The 17266-nt window shown below is 36.0% G+C and overlaps 1 protein-coding gene across 1 annotated transcript in view; it reads right to left on the bottom strand.

Moving 5' to 3' along the window:
- The window catches only part of LOC128812911 (cadherin-12), a 152677-nt gene that overhangs the window by 66687 nt on the left and 68724 nt on the right, over positions 1 to 17266 (bottom strand). Inside the window, exons 3-4 of the mRNA XM_053987577.1 lie at positions 6599 to 6718; positions 97 to 264 (exon numbers count right to left, since the gene is read on the bottom strand). Coding sequence (XP_053843552.1) covers positions 97 to 264; positions 6599 to 6718 — 288 coding nt within the window. The remainder of the gene's footprint in view (positions 1 to 96; positions 265 to 6598; positions 6719 to 17266) is intronic.

Here is a 17266-nt window from a genome sequence, read left to right as displayed (position 1 = left end):
TTTTCCAGGATCTCACTTTCTTATCTACAGGACTTTTCCAAATTAATACTTTTAGTCATGCTTATCTAAAAATCAGTGCTTTGGAATATTACATACTCTTAGGAAATCTGGGTGGGTTGTCGTTGACATCCGTGAGAGTAATGTTTACAGTGGTAGTACCAGCTAGTCCTCCCAGCTGTCCTCCCATGTCCTTGGCTTGGATTAGAACTTGATATTGTTCTTTCACTTCTCTGTCCATATTTGGCAAAGCTGTTCTTATTACACCTATGAGAAGAAATGGGAAAGAAAATGAGCAAATAAACAAAGGGCTGTGATTATCTACTCTTACAAAATTAATACTGGATCTCTTGAACCAGGAATAGAATTCTTCTGAATGGGTTGATGAGAGGAGGTCACACAAAAAACATGCAAATCACTCAGGCTTTTTGGAAGTGTGTTTGTCAGCTATTCAACCACTCAAAATGACTGTTTTGTCTTTTCAATCAAGACATGAATGGATGAAAGAGAATGATGCGTTTTCACTAGTGATGTGAATGCTGTGATCATAAGTTTTCCACATCAGGATGAGGAATGCTGCCTTGTACAGAGTAAGGCAATGTGGGAAGAGGTGGCATTGCATTGCAGAGCCTGCATCTTCAATGGTTTCCAACCATTCACTTGACAATAAATTCAAATTATTGTAGGCCAATACAATGTTCCTCTGTACAAAAGGAGGTCTTTATTAGAAGACTCTTCCTTTCTAGAGAAAGTTTTCCTGATATAGCACAAACATGCAGTGAAAATTTGAGGAATTTCCTTTTAAAAATGAATTAAATATCACAGTAAGACATGACTTTTAGTCTTTAGTGATTTTGAACAGCTGCTATCTAAGCAGATATGCCATTATCTCCCTTTGGATATTCTAAGAATATATAGAATAAAAGGAAGACTTGGAGAGAGAAAGAGGGGGAGAGAAAAGGAGAGGTACTACTGAACACACAAATTAGCTGATGAGGTTGTATAAAGCTGAAATGTTTGGGGTACTAAAGGCTTTTCCTTGAAATCAAATATGTAGGAGAAAATATATGTGTTCGTCAAAGTTTTACAAATGTGAATAACATTGCAAAATGCTATTTATTCAACAACAGTTATCAGAAAAAAATTGGTGCAGATAACATACAAAATTGAAAAAAAAAATCTGTAAGTCTAAGAGGAAGACTGGAAGACCTTCCTGGTTATTATTTATTTAGAAAGTATTATTTTCTAGTATTAAACAATTTGATGTCAAAAGCAGGTTTTTTACCTGGTGTTAAAATGGGTCTGGAATGGCAAGAAGCAAACTTTAAGGACCATTCTTATCTTTATAGCAACTAACCACTGCTGTCTTAACGAGTTAGAATAGGAGCCATTAGCTTATAATATTTTTTCAGAGTCTAGAAATAGCGTTGACCTAAATCTGCTATTTCTGGAACCTATTAAAAATTCCTATTGAATTGAACTCTGTAACAATTTCCTTTAACATTAAAGAATTACAGAATCAGAATATGCTAGGTGGAAAGCCACCCATCAGGATCATTGAGGGCAACTCCGTCTCTGCGCAGGACACCCCACAAGTCACACCATGTACCTGAGAGTGTTTGTACAAATGCTTAATGAACTCTGTCACACTGGAACTGTGACCACTTCCCTGGGGAGCTATTCCAGTGCCCAACCACCGTCTGGGTGAAAAACCTTTCTCTGATATCCAACCTAAACCTCCCCTGACTCAGCTTCATGACATTTCCTCGAGTCCTATCACTGGTCATGAGAGAGAAGAGATCAGTACCTGCCCCTCTTCTTCCACTCATGAGGATGTTGAAGACCACAATGAGACTTCCCATCAGTCTCCTCTTCTCCAGGCGGAACAGACCAAGTGACCTCAGCTGCTTTTCATATGGCTTCACCTCAAGGCCCTTCACCATCTTCATGGCCTTCCTTTGGATGCTCTCTAAGAGCTCACATGGGTCGTTTTTATGTCGTGGCACCCAAAAGTGCCCCCAGCCCTCAAGGTGAGTCTGCCCCAGTGCAGAGCAGAGCAGGACAATCCCCTCCCTTGTCTGGCTGGCGATGCTGTGCCTGATGCCCCTCAGGACATGGTTGGCCCTCCTGGCTGCCAGGATACAATGACTCAGATTCAATTAGCCATTGTTTAGGACATCCAGGTTTCTTTCCACAGTGCTGCTTTCCAGCCTCTCATTCCCCAGTCTATACACAATCAGGGTATAGACTGCAGAATCTGGTATTTGTCTTTGTTAAGCTTCCTATATTCAGTGACTGCCCAGCTCTCTATTCTATCAAAAATCTGCAGGACCTCCCTGCCCCCAAGACAGTTGACAACTCTTCTCAATTTAGTGTCATCAGCAAACTTACATAGTGTTCCTTGCAGTCCTGTGTTCAAGTCATTTATGAGGCTGTTGAAGAACACTGTGTTGAGGATGAATCCCTGCAGAACCCCACTAGAGACAAGTCACCACTCTAATGTCACCCCATTCACTACCACTCTTTGTGCCTGACCTGTAAGCCAGTGGCTCACCCATGACATGATGTGGTGTTTACCCAGCTGTGTGCTGGACATTTTGTCCAGAAGGATCATGTGAGAGATGGTGTTGAAAGCTTTGCTGAAGTTCAAAAAGATGACAGAAAAAGATGACAGAAAAAACTGAGCATGAGCACACAGCAGATTGTGAAGAGAAAATGCAGTTTATCTGGTTGATACAGGTACTCTGGGTACAACTAAGTGACTTTCTCAGAAATGTTACATGTTTTTTTCAGAAAATGAAGAATGGGCTATCACTCCAGTAGTAAAGTTCCAAATCACCCACTGTTTATTCCTGTCTGGAAGTGTAAGGTCATTCTATATATTTTTCTAGAAAAAAACCCTTTATCTTTAGAAAAAAAAAAATCAATGAAAATAATTTTTATGTCTAGCAATTCATGGGCAATTTTCCTTTTTCTGCCTACTCTATTTCAAAGGTGTAGACGAAATACTGAGAAATATTATTTCTTTCAAAATCAGTTCATATGGACAGGACAAATGTGAATTAGAGTTATCTTATCAGCAAAATAGAAGAATGAAGTAGAGGTAAGGATCCATGGGAAGAAAAGGGCTACAAATGCTGGTATTTCAGCTTCAGCATTATAAAGAATAACTAAATTTAAATCAAAGGGTTATTAAAATGTAGAGGCCTTATGTGCATGTGATGGTGTTCTGAGTTTTTGTAAATCCTTCTACCTTAAGATTTTACAATATTTTTCAACTGCAGAATTGAATAACTTTGATTTTCTTTTTTGTCTTTTCAGATATCATCAATATCAAATGTGCAGGAAAATATGGTCTCCATGAGTTTGCTGAAAACTGAAAATAGTATGTATGGGACTTGGGCCAGAAGATTTGCTTTCCAAAGTTATTGACCTGTAATTCAGCAGGAGATCATTCATTTTTGTGGAAGAGAAAACACAGGTTCCAAGAAAAACCCCCTGCATAAATATTAACATCAATACTCCTGCTGATACCAATTTGGATTTCAATAATATAACTGAAGTCAGAAGATGGACTAAAATGCAAAGTCTAACAAAACCTAGTTACATCTAGCCATAAATAAGAATATCGACCTCAAAAGCATATCAGAAAATTGTGTGGAAATGACATTTTCATGGTGGAAATGGACATTTTCCTAAGAAAAGAGAAATTTTCATAAGAAAAGAGGAAAGAGAAGAGAGGTTATCTGTTTTAAGAAAAGTTCTCATGTTAAAACCCCCCTCATATTAAAATCAGAAGAGAAATTTTAAAGTGTTTAAAAATACCCCTGACATACAAGATTTGAGGCCTTAGAATGTGGCATTCAAACAGTTGCTCTACAGAAGGTACTGTATTGCATGTAACCTCCCTGAATTATCAATAAAAGCTAACCCTCCCACTTCAACATGGTTTGCTTAGGAGGTTAATAAAGACAAGGAGTAAAAGGGGCAGCTGTGACATTCAGACCCATAGAGGTTAAAAATTATTTAAGTGTACCAGTTTCATATCAGAGTAAATGTTTTAAACCTATTAGGAGTGATTTGAGGAAGAAGTATGTGTTAAGTTGTGTGCTTGACAAACAGAACCCTTATTTCACATATAAGGTTATGGTCAGTGGTTTCTCTGTTACTACTTTGCAATGGGATCTTGAGCTACCAACAGAAATTTCCACAAACATATCAACATCTGTGCAGTAGAAGCTAAAGACACAAACAATGTTTGCAACTGTTTGGGAAAGAATAGAGAACAGAAGTGTTATTAAACAGCTCTATACATTCATATCAGCTGCCTTCCTGAATACTGTGTGCAATTTCTCACCCTGAGGAGGAGAAGGATGATTATTGGTATGGAATGGCTTCTGTTTAAAGAAGTCTTCAATCCAGAAAAGAGTCGTTTCAGGGAGAATATAAATAGAAGTTAACTATTCACTGTCTTATGCAATGTGTGAGGTATGAAACAAGTTAAGAGATGCCCTTTAAAAAAAAAAAAAAAAAAAAAAGCAAGAGGAGCTGGTTCTTAACCAAATAAACTTTTGCTGTGGAATTTCTAGTCAGTGGGTATGCAGCTGCTGTACTCCTGGACAAGTCAAATCTACTGGGAAGTGAAAAAGTTGTGAAGGAGAAATACTTTCAGACTTTTAGTTACTTTGACCCTGATAGTCACCCAGGAACTTTGTAAGGACAAGCTATTTCAAAACTAGAAGAGCATTCCAGGGGTACATCACTAAACACTTACTCTTCAACCCTCACTAGAGCTAAGCAAGCCATCACTTTTGGAAACATGACACAGGGCAGAAACTTAGTATAGATGTTCTTGGTTTCTTTAAATAACTATGAGATAATGTCTCAAAATTGTTTCTGGAATTCAAGAGATGGCAAAACAAGCCAACAACAACACAAAAAATGCTTATTCATCTGCTGGCAGTTCTGAGTTTGTCATTGTACCAAAGTGGCTTTCTTCCCCTTTCCTGCCAAAAGCACTCAGGACAGATTTCTGGCAGTAAAACTGCAGTGAAAAATTACTGCCTAAACGCCTCAATTATAAAATAAAGATTTTGAAAGAGCAGATCTGTAGTACTGCCCTGGACTTCTGGATTTAGAACAAATCATTAAGCATCATCCTGTGCAGTGTTATTCACATACTGTTTACTTCTAAAGTCACTGTTAGATCCATGAATAATTCTCATAATGTGAACTTCCTAACATAAGATACGTTACAGCATATTACTGATGCTTGTAGAAGCATGAATCTATATGCTTTTCTTCTGGTATAGGATTTTAAACTATGCTGGGCTACTGTTTCACCAATCTTCCTCTACAGCTCTGTCCATTCTTTTAGCTCATGAGTAATTAATTTAAGGTAATAGCCATGTTTGTATGATCGTCCAGGGCTTGTAAGGTGCCGGCCATCACCAATGGTTGACTCAGTACTGAGTAACAGATGAGAACATACAACACAGTCATTCAAAGTGCCATGCGAAATATAGTTCTTCTTCCATGTTCCACTAACTACTCTTATTTTCTTGTGAAACTTGTACTAAAACTGCAGTTTTGGCTCCAGTAAAGCTTTTTCTTGCTACTGAACTTATACCAGTTATTTACAAAACTGAAATGAAAAATTAAGTATAAAGGCAACTGCTTTTTTTCCCCAGACACTCAAAGAAGCCCCATTTCAGTTTGAAAAGTAAAATTGCTCACTGCAAATTACAGTATGATCTCCTGCTAAATGGAGCATGGAACAAAGAAATATGTACATTGGAGATGGTGTGCTCACAGCCTTACAAAGCTCCACCATTAGGGCTAAAGGCCCTGAATCTGACATTCAAGTACAGCTTCTTTGGAAGGCGAAACTATTTGCTGAAAGGAGCATATGGATAGCTTTCCCTGTAGCACACTCAGGATGCCACAATGTGTCATTTACCATGTACATTATTGCTTCCTCAACTGAATTACTAAATATAGAATCAAGAATGACATTTAGAAATATAGGACAAGATGCCCAATTAACATGTCTACCAACCTCCCAAATACTTCAGTCTCTTTAAACATATTATCTTTTTCTGCTCACACATCCAGTAACCCCAAAGACAATATGCCCCAGGAAAAGAGGGAAGGAGATGATTAGCTGTTCCACAGTCTCAAATAAGTTCAATATAACAAAACAAGAATTGCTGGAGAATTTCTGACTATATGTTCAGCAAGTAAAAATGCTGAGAAGACCCAAGTTAAAATACTCAATCATCAAGGAAAAAAAAAAAAAAAATGATACATGTAGAAGACAAAGCTTGATCTTAGGGAAATGGTAAAGCATTGAAAAAATAATAATTCAGTGTAGACATATTTTAGATATTCCAGTAGTGATTGGATGAGCATTTTTCTTTTGTTTATACAACACATTGTAATTCATAAAAAGGTAATCAATACTCAAAACTGAATCATGTCGGAAATTGCTCTCCTGGATTTCGGCCATATCAACCAGGTCCATATTTATTCATTGATACTGCCTACATGAATCAAAAAACCCAAAGCTTAAATCTTCCAGTGTTGCTGATAAACTATTTACCTGTCTTGGGATCAATGGAGAAATATGGTTGCCCCTGAAGAATGCTGTAAACCACTCTAGCACTGTTTCCATAAGTGGGATCGTCGGCATCTGTCGCCTTAACTTGAAGCACGTATGCTCCTGCAAAGAAACACAGGTAATCACATTTTTGTCATAGAGCAGTGATCAGGGATATTTCAGACACATTAGTCCATTTGCTAGTGGATTCTGTTGCAATTCTTGTTCCACTGGAAAAAAGGTGAGAATAAAACTGTTAATTCTTCTCCATGCTAGCAGCCATCTAGGTAATAGCTGAGGCATAAAGGGGAAGATAGGGAAAGGTATCCGCCATCAGAAGATACTTATAAATAGTTTATGATTATTTTGCAAAAGCCTTTTACATGACACATACAGAATGGAGGTTTGGGAAAACTCAATATTAAATTTTGAAAAAGGATTATACCCCACAATTTTGTGAAAAAGTCGACAACCATGAAAGTAAAATATGGGAGTTGCCTTTAAAACAAATGTTTGGTCAATCAACTCCTGAATCTTCAGTAAGATGAAGTGAACCAAGCTCTAACTACATTAAAGAACTGCATTGCAGTCTCCTAAAGTTGGAATTCATATTCTTACTGTAGAATGAAATTAGGTGTTTAGTTCAGGTAGTTGTTTTTAAAATCCAGACTTGAGTACCCTTGCCCTTCCAATACAGTAAGAATTAGAAATACTATGGAGGAAGTATTCCTTGTCACTTTTTTTTTTCAGACATAACTATAGACCAGACCTAGTTCAGTTTTCTTTACATTACAATTTAAAATGGACCAATGGAGCAAAAGAAATGCACATGAAAGCAGAAAATTCACTGCAAATGGCAAAAGTCCACAGAATTGTCTTTTTCCTCCTGCTGTTTGCTAATCTATTTACTTGAATTTCCTCACTGCCTCATAATTAAAATAGTTTTCAAACTATAATCTGCAGCAAAACAAACTGCCACATTGTTAGGTTTTCCCATCAGCTTTGAAGAATTGTTTCCTATGATTTTATGTGCAATTCAATGTTGGAATTTGCAGTGCTGATTTGAAGTGAAGATTGCCTACACGACAAAGAACACAATGATGTGTGTTATCTCCACCATTCCTGGTTTAAGCAGCATTGTGCATTTGGAGGTCATTTGGTATTTTTTCAAGAATGTCCATGGAATACTGCAAGAACTTTAAGACTGCTACTTTTCTGCAATGAAAATCGACAAGTTTAAAAAAATGTTCAGAATTGGAAATGAACCTCAATGGACTTGTCGAAGTTTAGTTCTGGGAGTACCTCACTGAGAGAAGTTCCACATGAAAAGTCCTATGAATTCAGAAGGAAAGTAACAGCAAAGGTTAACTGTTTGAAGGACAATTTTTTAGTTCTCGGCCCATGTAACCTTGTCATACGTCACTGATGACTGACAGTGCTGCTGAGAGGTTTGGTACTAGCATTGTAAAAACATTTGCTATGTGATGGCAGCATCTGACTTCTCCTGTTACGGTTTTTTAAGCAATAGAGAATGAAAAGCTATTCCAAGAGATATTCTATATCCTGAGGAAAACACAAAAATATGTGTTATTTGATTAGCAATCACTTTTTTACAGTTAATTGGCACATCATGTTCGTAAGCTGACAGCAAGTTTCATTAAAATCAACTTCTAAAAGAAAGAAAATGTTAGCAAATAATAAGTGAATGAATGAAAATAAACACCGCAGCTGAATCCATATCTATATCTTCTCACTGAAAAATGTGATGATGCAATGTGAAGAAAGCAGACACTGGCCATCAAAGTGCCTGAAAATTCTGTCACCAACTGAGGTGCTTGGTGATTCCTGCACATACTGATTAGTCATGTAGATATTCCTAGATACATGCTCCAGGTAGTCCAACTTTATTACACAAAAGGAGGAAGAAAAGTTGATTTACAAACTAAGTTTTATTAAGGGCGACATACAGAGTCTGATAAATAGCTGGCACTGAATATGAAAAATAATCCATTTCACATTGACAGCATTTTCAACTGTATTAACCCATCTGTCACATCTTTTAAACTAACAGATAATATGTAAAGTTTATATTTTTATGAGAGATCTGGCATGTTGGTATTTTTTATATGCCTCCAGTAATTTACTTATTTAAATGCATACTTAATGTTCTAAATGGGTTTTCTGAAATTGGTTTCTCATCCTTTCAGTATTATCAAGCATTGCTCTTTGTATATAACAAGCTTTCTATTTTATTGCAAAGCATGAAACCAATGTATTTTTAAAAGTAGACTCTAAAATCAATTTATATTTTTCCAGGCAATAATGCAGGGCACTACAGCTGTAAATCTTTAATGCACAAATGTAGTGAGGAAGGATCACATTAACTATAGTTCATGACATTTAAATTAAAATATATACTTATATTACTACATGGAGTAATAAAATGAACAAAAAAGATACAATGTTCCTTTTTAGGGAACTACCTTATATGACTGTCAACATTTAAATATATTTTTAATTTTTCATGTCCAAACCACACTTCTTTGATGTAAGCCATTATAAAATGCAGAAAAAATTGAATTATGTACTTTAGTTATTTATGTTTTAGAAAGAGAAAAAAATAATGTTAGACTATTCACACAGCTCAAGAAATTGTATGGAATTTTAAAGATTGTGTTTTCTTTGAAAAAGTACAAGTGGTATTGAAAACTAACATACTGTAAATCACAGCAAGCATACTCACCTGAATTTTACTCTAGGTAAAACTAAAGGAGACTCATCAATAAGTGCTAATAGAATGGAGCCTAAGATCTATAACTTCTTGGCAAAACTGACAGAAATAGCACTAATAAAAAAGCCTTGTTGTTTATATCAGAATAACCGTAAGGAACTGTAGGCATCTGAGTTTAGACCATAACAGAAATGTTTATGAAATATTGATTTAACCTCTAGAACAATTACCATTTTTTTCTGACAGTCTCATTGGTAAAAATATTATTTTGCCAAAATAAAAACAATCTTTGAAAGAAGACCAATAATGATGGCATCTGTTCTCATCCAAGGAGTACTACAAAAAAATTTCAAAATATTCTAATACTCAGCTTGAGATTTTCAAATTGCTTATGAATGTCAAAATTTGTTTAAAAAATTATTTTAAAGTTTAGACCCTCCCAAATTTTGAAACAGAGTATTTGATCCATTGATTATTTTTCCTTTTTTTTTTTTTTTTTTTTTTTCCCTTATAAAAGACTAAAATATTGACCCTCTTTATTATTTCAGCCTGGAAACAAATTTTACCTTCACTAATGTGTAGTTGGGGTGGGATATTTTGCTCTCTGTGGAGCTATTTCTGTCATTCAAAGTAATCAGGCATGAAATCTGAGTTTTTTATGTTTAGTTTGTTGACCTGAAGAGCATGACAAAGAATACACAAAACTCAACTGGGACTAGATAAAATAGTTATTTCATTGTAAAGGAAAATGAGATGATTCAGTGCTATGAGAATAACAGAGCAGACTTATTTAGACAGAATTCCTGATAAAAATAATGCACAGTCCATAGAATTGCAAGACAAATTAGAAAGGAGATGGTGATATATTATGTATTTTCTTGTTAAGAGCAGCTCACACTATGCCTGCAAATCCTATTAAGTTTGGTTACAAATGCCAAAATTCAGTTAGGTGGTAGCAGTGCATTGTTTTACACAGGATGTGAGGGTAGCCTGCTTCGAGGTTTTGAAGAGGGAAGAGATGGGAACAGTAAGATTTAAAGGTTAATTGAGAAAGGAAGGGATGCTGAAATAATATTGAAGGACTTGAAGTGTTCCATGGGCTCTGGCTGGAGCCTCTCTCCACTCCACAGTGATCAGAGGTTCAGTCAAAACAGGTGACTCAGGCCCTTATCCTGACAGGTTTTGAATTTCTCCAATAACAAAGATATCACTGCTTTCTTGATCCTGTCTAGCAGATTCCTACCTCAACTCTTCTCCTTTGAAAACAGGGCTCTGATTTTGCAATTTTTCTTGTTCACCTTTCTCCTGTCTTTTGTTAGTAGGAAATGAGTATGTGGCATTGTATGTGAATTTTCATGGAATTACTTTGTAATGGACTACCAAAGGTAGTTTCATCTACTTAATGGTGAGCAAAGACATGATTTCCTTGTACAGTCAAAAGAACTGTCATCATCTTGCTGCACAACCTCTCCCCTTCCACATGCATTATGTAGTACTTTTGAAAGAAATTAGATAATTGTGAAGATATTTTTTTATGGAAGGGTGAAGGAAGAGCACAGATGCAGCATAGAAACTAACTACTTTGTGCAATAGTCTTTCTAAACAATTCCAAAAATAGCACCATGGCAACCCAAAAAGCATCCATCTTATCAGAATTCAAGTAAAAATCTAATCAACACGTTTCATAGTTGTGGTTTGGGGTTTTTTCTTAAGTTTAAGAAAAAAAGATGTGAATTTATGGCTCACTGCAGCACTACATTGCAATTCAGATCAGGAGATTCCATGTCTCAATAAATATTCCTCTGACCTGCCACTAGTAGTTTCAGCAAAACTCCAGTGCTCAGAAGACACATGCATTTGTAAAGAGAGATGCTGACATTGCCCTTTTGGGGCTTATCTTCTATAGAAAAATTACCTGTAATAAGTTTTGAATATATACTCTGGACGCTGACTCCCACAAAAGTAATATGAAAAAGACATATTTTACTTGGAAAAGTCACTTTCCAGTTTATGTATTCATGGCTGTGCAGCCCCGATAATAGCACAAGCTTGCTGGCTCCATCAATATCTTGAACACTAGACACAATCAGGGAAGCACACTTTATTCCTGTTTTGCATTCCAGACATCACCCTGAACTTATATATTTCTTTCAGCTGTCAGAAGCAGCCATGGCCACAAAAGCAATACTGCCATTCCCTTTTGTAATTGATGAAGAATGGCAGCCTTTTGCTAATAGTTTTGCTGTGCTGGTAGCTAAAAGCAGCTGTTGCAAATCTCAGTACTTAGTGCATAATCAAGCATATTTCTAGTATGTCTAGAATAATATTTAACTTATATTGGCAACAATCCAGGGAGTATTGAAGCTGGCTTTTTTTTTTTCCCTGCTGGTCATCCCTGTCTCCCTCATGCATGATGAGGGAAAACAGGAGAAACCTGATGTGGCACTTTTAGCTAATTATTTAGCTTAGAAATCAGCTAAGCAATTATTTTCTTTTCCCTTTCTTTTTTTTTTTTTTTTTTGATACCATCATCTGTTGGGGTCAGCCAAAGTTAAGCAACTCAGTGTGGCTAAGCTAATAAAGCCTGTTATTAACTGATTATTTATTTAATTTATTTATTTTTATTAATTTAGGCTAGTCATTTATTTATAAAGACAGCAGCTTACACAGTCTCAAGGCTGTGATAATGTTTACAGAGGTTACACTTCTGAAGAAAATTAGGAGCTTGCAATAGCAGCTAATAGGCTAAACCCAATATGCACATAAAGGAGTGGCCTGGTAAAGTAACTGCTGGAAATGATACATAAGGAGAATGGCAGAGGAACCAATTAGCAAATACTAAGCTTAATATCTATCTGTTTGAAAAATACACCTCTGGAGAGTGATTTTTCCTTTCTGCTTTCAAGGTTGTTTTCCTCTTACCAATATGACAGAAGTTCTTCTTTTATATATATATGAAATTTAGCAAATAGAAAAAAATTAGCTTTGACTTCTGCTTTTATCATCTTGACAACTTGATTAGTTTTCAGGCTATGACTCAACAGGGACTTAAGTGTACCAGTATACCTTCATGGCTAGGGTAGGTGAGATAAAAATAACCAGTACACTCTCTAATCATGATGGCTGTGCTGACAAATCTCCCACTGTAGATGTTTCTGTGCTGATAAAAACATGCTTTTTCTGCCTTAGTTTATGTTTTTCAGAGAGGTAGTTTAAGTTGTATTAGAGGTTTTATGATATCAAATGCTACGTCTCAACCAGACAACTTCTCCAAAAACACCATTGGAAATTGGATGAGTTGTGGGAAATACCTTCTTCAATGGAATTGCAAAATAATGAATTTTAGCCCTACTCAATGCACTGAAATCTTAAAGGCTTGAAGAAAAATGAGTCAACCCTAGAATAACAGCACAAAGAGTTGCTATTCATTTATTAATCTGTAAAATTGTTTCTGTGCAATTAAAATATTTTTTCAGATTCAAATGTTTAAAGAAAATACTAAGTATTACGTTCAGTTTGGGCAAGGAAAGTGATACCCTGGAACTGATTCCAAGCTGATGCCACCTGATGGTTATTATGACATATACCTGGACAGGAATTGTTAATATCAGCTTCCCTTTCAACAACATGGGTTCTTCTCATGCCAGATAAAAGAGTATTGGATAAAGAATTTTCAAGCATTCACTTTTCTCACGGAAGAGCTCCAGATTCTTAACATGTGACAAAGAACTTGAAATTGTGACACTCCTCCTGACAGCCTTCAAGCCCTCTTGCCCCCAAAATAAAATATGCTAAAAATGGTGGCCATCGCATAAAGAACTCAGGAGAAAGCAAGTCACAGTGTTACTTTCACTATTTTATGGTTTGAAGTTTTCATGAGCTGGAGTTTCACACATCAGTTCTTCAAATGTCAAATGATTTATTCAGAATGTAGTAATAAGAAAACTCGAGCTTTACAGGGATACAAGAAAAAAAATTACTGTGAAATAAATGTCATTCACAGTGAATGTCAGCTAAAGAGACCTGGTTTTGAATCTCGGTAGATGTTCTAATGCTATATGGAGGATGGGTTATTTCAATATTTTTTACCAGGTATTGGACTTGTTTAGAAATAATTTAATTCTATGTTCACCCAGGTATCTTTAGCTGAGCAAAGTTAATTTCTACAGTAGTATTTGGTGAAAAATCTTTTAAATTTTGAATGAAATTAAGAAGTTTATCAAGGCCATTTCCCCAATTATATTTAGAGTCATGCACTTAGGCTCAAGAATTGGTAACGGAATTATATACTTATGTGGTAACATTTAAAGAAAAAGACATTTGGAGATGTTGATGACTGAGCACTTCTAAAGTTTGCATTGCCTGTATCACATTTCTTCCTACCTACTTAATTAAAATAGTGTTGTTAAATCTCTCAAGAAAGATGCAGAGCCGTCTTCATGAACTTTTTTTTTTTTTTTTTTTTTTCCATATTTACCTCTTTTTTCCTACTCAAAATCTACAAATATGCTGAGGGCAATCTTGCATTAGGCAGAGTCATGATAACAAGTAAAAAGAACTTCAGAATACATTGCTGACTTCTATACAACAAAGTATGCAATGAGATTCTCTGTGAAAGTTGGTAGCTGATTATTTAAAAAGAATATTGCTTTGAAGGATTTCCTGCTGCTTGAAGTTCAAAGTACTGAAGAATTCATAGAATTTTACCCTATACATTTGCATTAAAATTTAAAATGTAATCTGATCTATTCAGTGACTTAATTCAAAATGTCAATAGTATTCTACACAGCTCTTTATATCAATATCCAACTACACTAACCTTCTGTGGTGAGAGGAGACAGTAACCCCATATACCCACCGTAGGGGTATGACTGTAGGGGCTTCAGAACATGGAACAACATGGATATCCTCAGCCTTGCCAAAAGGTTCCCCTCATGAAAACTCATTTGCAAGAATAAGAGAAATGGCAAAAGAGGGTTTGTTACTTTAGGTGACATCAGGCACATCCTCCATCACAAATGGTATTTAAGAAAAACAAAACAAAAGGGGGAAGAAATCCAGCATCTGAAAACACTCAGGATAACAAGCCCCTGTGTAAGCCCTGGTCTGATTCCTACCCCTGACTGATTTACACTATGAAACATACCATTTCCAAATACCTCTTGCCTTTCACCACAATAACTGGACAAATTATTCCTAAAACAGAGCTAATGATCTAATTTCCTTTTCTACAAGAACAGTACAAGGAACTGAAGGGAGTCAGAGGTTTGTGATGGATGAACAGAGAGAGCTTAAACAGAGCTGACTGTGGTAACTCCTTTTCTCATCTGAGCTTTGTGTTCCCTCTCAGAAATCCCATCGCTGTTGTAGGAATGACCCAGTGACTTATAAAGGTACAAACTCATGTCAGCTTCAGATTTCCTTAATAATTCACAGCAGCTGGTTGACTTTGGATATGCAGCTGAATCATCCTTGCAGCAGATACTCTTGAGAGAGTGGGAACAAACATCTGGCAACAGAAAAACATGAAGGCATTAAGGTTATGAGTGGACAGACTTTAAATAGAGCCCTCATGTTAATGGTAAGTACATAATTCATTCCACTTTGTTCTTTTACTAGAGGGATTATACTGTCACTATCTTTGGAAGTTCTCGGGCGCAGATCAGACATCCATTAGGAACGACATACATGTGGTGATCCTCACGGAAATGCATTAAGTGAATCTGAGATTCCTTCTGCCCTAGCTTTTTGATGACTTGTACTGCATAAACAGACTTCCCTCCCTTCAGAGAACTATTGTATCCTTGTTCTTATGGCTATGATGGAAGTGCTTTAATTTGGTTCAGGAGTGCACTATTGGAGCAGATCTTTCCCTTGCCCTCAGTGCGCTCCTTCAGCGTGTGAACTGGATTATTGTGAGTTAAAGCTAAGATGGAAGGTAGGTGTGCACTTGACGCAATGCTACTGTTAATAGGTAGTTGATAAGAGCTTATTTGAAACCATGAGGGTTTCAAATGCTTTGGATGCCAAATTCTCATCACACACTGTTCCATCATACAGCTCTGTTTCTATTGCATCATGCTACTGCCTAGTATGACATCTCATTCTTTTCAGAGCCTTTAGATACTATAGCATTACATAAATATCACTTCATATTACTTCACATCAGGAACAGTTGAGACTTAATTAGCAAAAATCTATAAAGTTTTAATTGAATATATAAAATGCTATCATAGTACAACTATACATATTTGGCCAATTTCATGGCACTGAAAAGAGAACATTTTAGTGATTAGGAGAGAGAAAGAATTCAAACCATAAGGTCATATTACACATATGGAAGTTTAAAATATACACACTTAAAATTGAGCATGACTCTCCTGTCTCAAATATTTTATATTAGTGTAACAACTCCCTCCTTTTCATGTGCTTATATTAGGTTTTGATATTTTTTCATAAAATCATTTTAAAACCTTCTAGTGTACCAGTCTGATTTTTTATTGATCTGAACATTAAATCAAATTTTGCATTTGCTTCATAATTTGTATCAATATAATGCTTTGATAATACAGTCCTAGTAAACCTCAAGCATCCTTCTCAGCAGACAAATTTCTGGACTGTGTGCTGCCAGAGTGGGGACTTACATCCAGTTTTGTTAGGAAAAGTCCACTGAGGCAAAGATGTCAGTGTTTCACTGGAGAAATGCACTTCCCAGGCATAACTGGGAAGATGTTCTTTGCCAAAAGGTCACAGAAACATGCTTTTCATTTTTTCTGCCTTACTAAGCACAACTCAATTTCAGGATAATGCATGCAGAGTTTTTCTCAGCATGAGGAAAGACTGAAGCAGAAGATGGTAACAGAGATCTGATCCTGTTCTTAATTCAGTACTAGACTGTTACTCAACAAAATATCTTAATGTTTCTTAGGTTCTCCATGATAAAATGAAAACAGGATCCTTCAGACTCTCAGTGGTAGATACTTTTCTAAGACAGTTTAATATGCAGTGACTTCTAGTGCTCTGTAGTGTGATGGTAACAGAGATGTCTTCTGTTACATCATCGATCATGACATAATAATATACATAATTTGGAAATGTAGCATTATACCACATAGAAATGTAGCAGAATACCACACCATCCCAAAGTAAGACATAAAACAGTACATCCTAATTTTCAAATTCCTCAAATTCATATCTTTGAAAGAATTATGTATTACAAGAAGCAGTCAAATAACAATCTCAATAGAAGACAGAATTACAATATTGCTTATTTTGAACAATATTTTATGAGAGAAGATATTTTAGGATAGAAGAAAGCATCTTGCAACCTATGGCTGTGCAAATACCCAATATTCTTTTTGGTCAATTTGTAAAAAACTGAAAGACAGTGTGGCTTTCGGAACAAACAAAAAGCCTGAAGCAAAAAGGCGATTTTAAGTTAGCATAATGCTTGTCAGTCCATGAAAAACATTTCAGTTTTGAGCACAGTAAACAGGCAAGAGCAAGAAAGCTTTGTTTCCAGGGTTGCATTAGGACTGGAAGACACTCACATATGCTGTGGGAGTTCTCAGTTCAGATGAGTTTTTTGCCTGAGGAAGTTAAAATTTTGTACTGCCCATCTTTCTGGAAAATTTTGTACATGGGACTGCTTATATACTTATATATTTCATTTAATCATTCACAAGGGTATACACCTGTTTTCTAAAACGGCTTCCTGACTCATGCAATGTTACTCTTTCTTTCATTTTGTTCCATCTCAGTTTCTTCTGTATGGGCACTCCTGATCAATAGAAATCTGTGTTTTCAGAAACATGAAACAATATTATCAAGTGAGTCTGAAAGACGTACATTTATCTATGATAGGTGGAATAAGACTACTGCTAGTAAAGAAACAAAAAGAAATTGAGTCTTCTACATATATTGGACTACTGCATTAAAAA

The sequence above is a fragment of the Vidua macroura genome, chromosome 1 (assembly GCF_024509145.1).
Source record: "Vidua macroura isolate BioBank_ID:100142 chromosome 1, ASM2450914v1, whole genome shotgun sequence".
In the NCBI taxonomy this organism is placed as follows: Eukaryota; Metazoa; Chordata; class Aves; order Passeriformes; family Viduidae; genus Vidua; species Vidua macroura.
The sequence above is the reverse complement of the archived record's forward strand: the minus strand, read 5'-3'. Positions and strand labels throughout refer to the sequence as shown.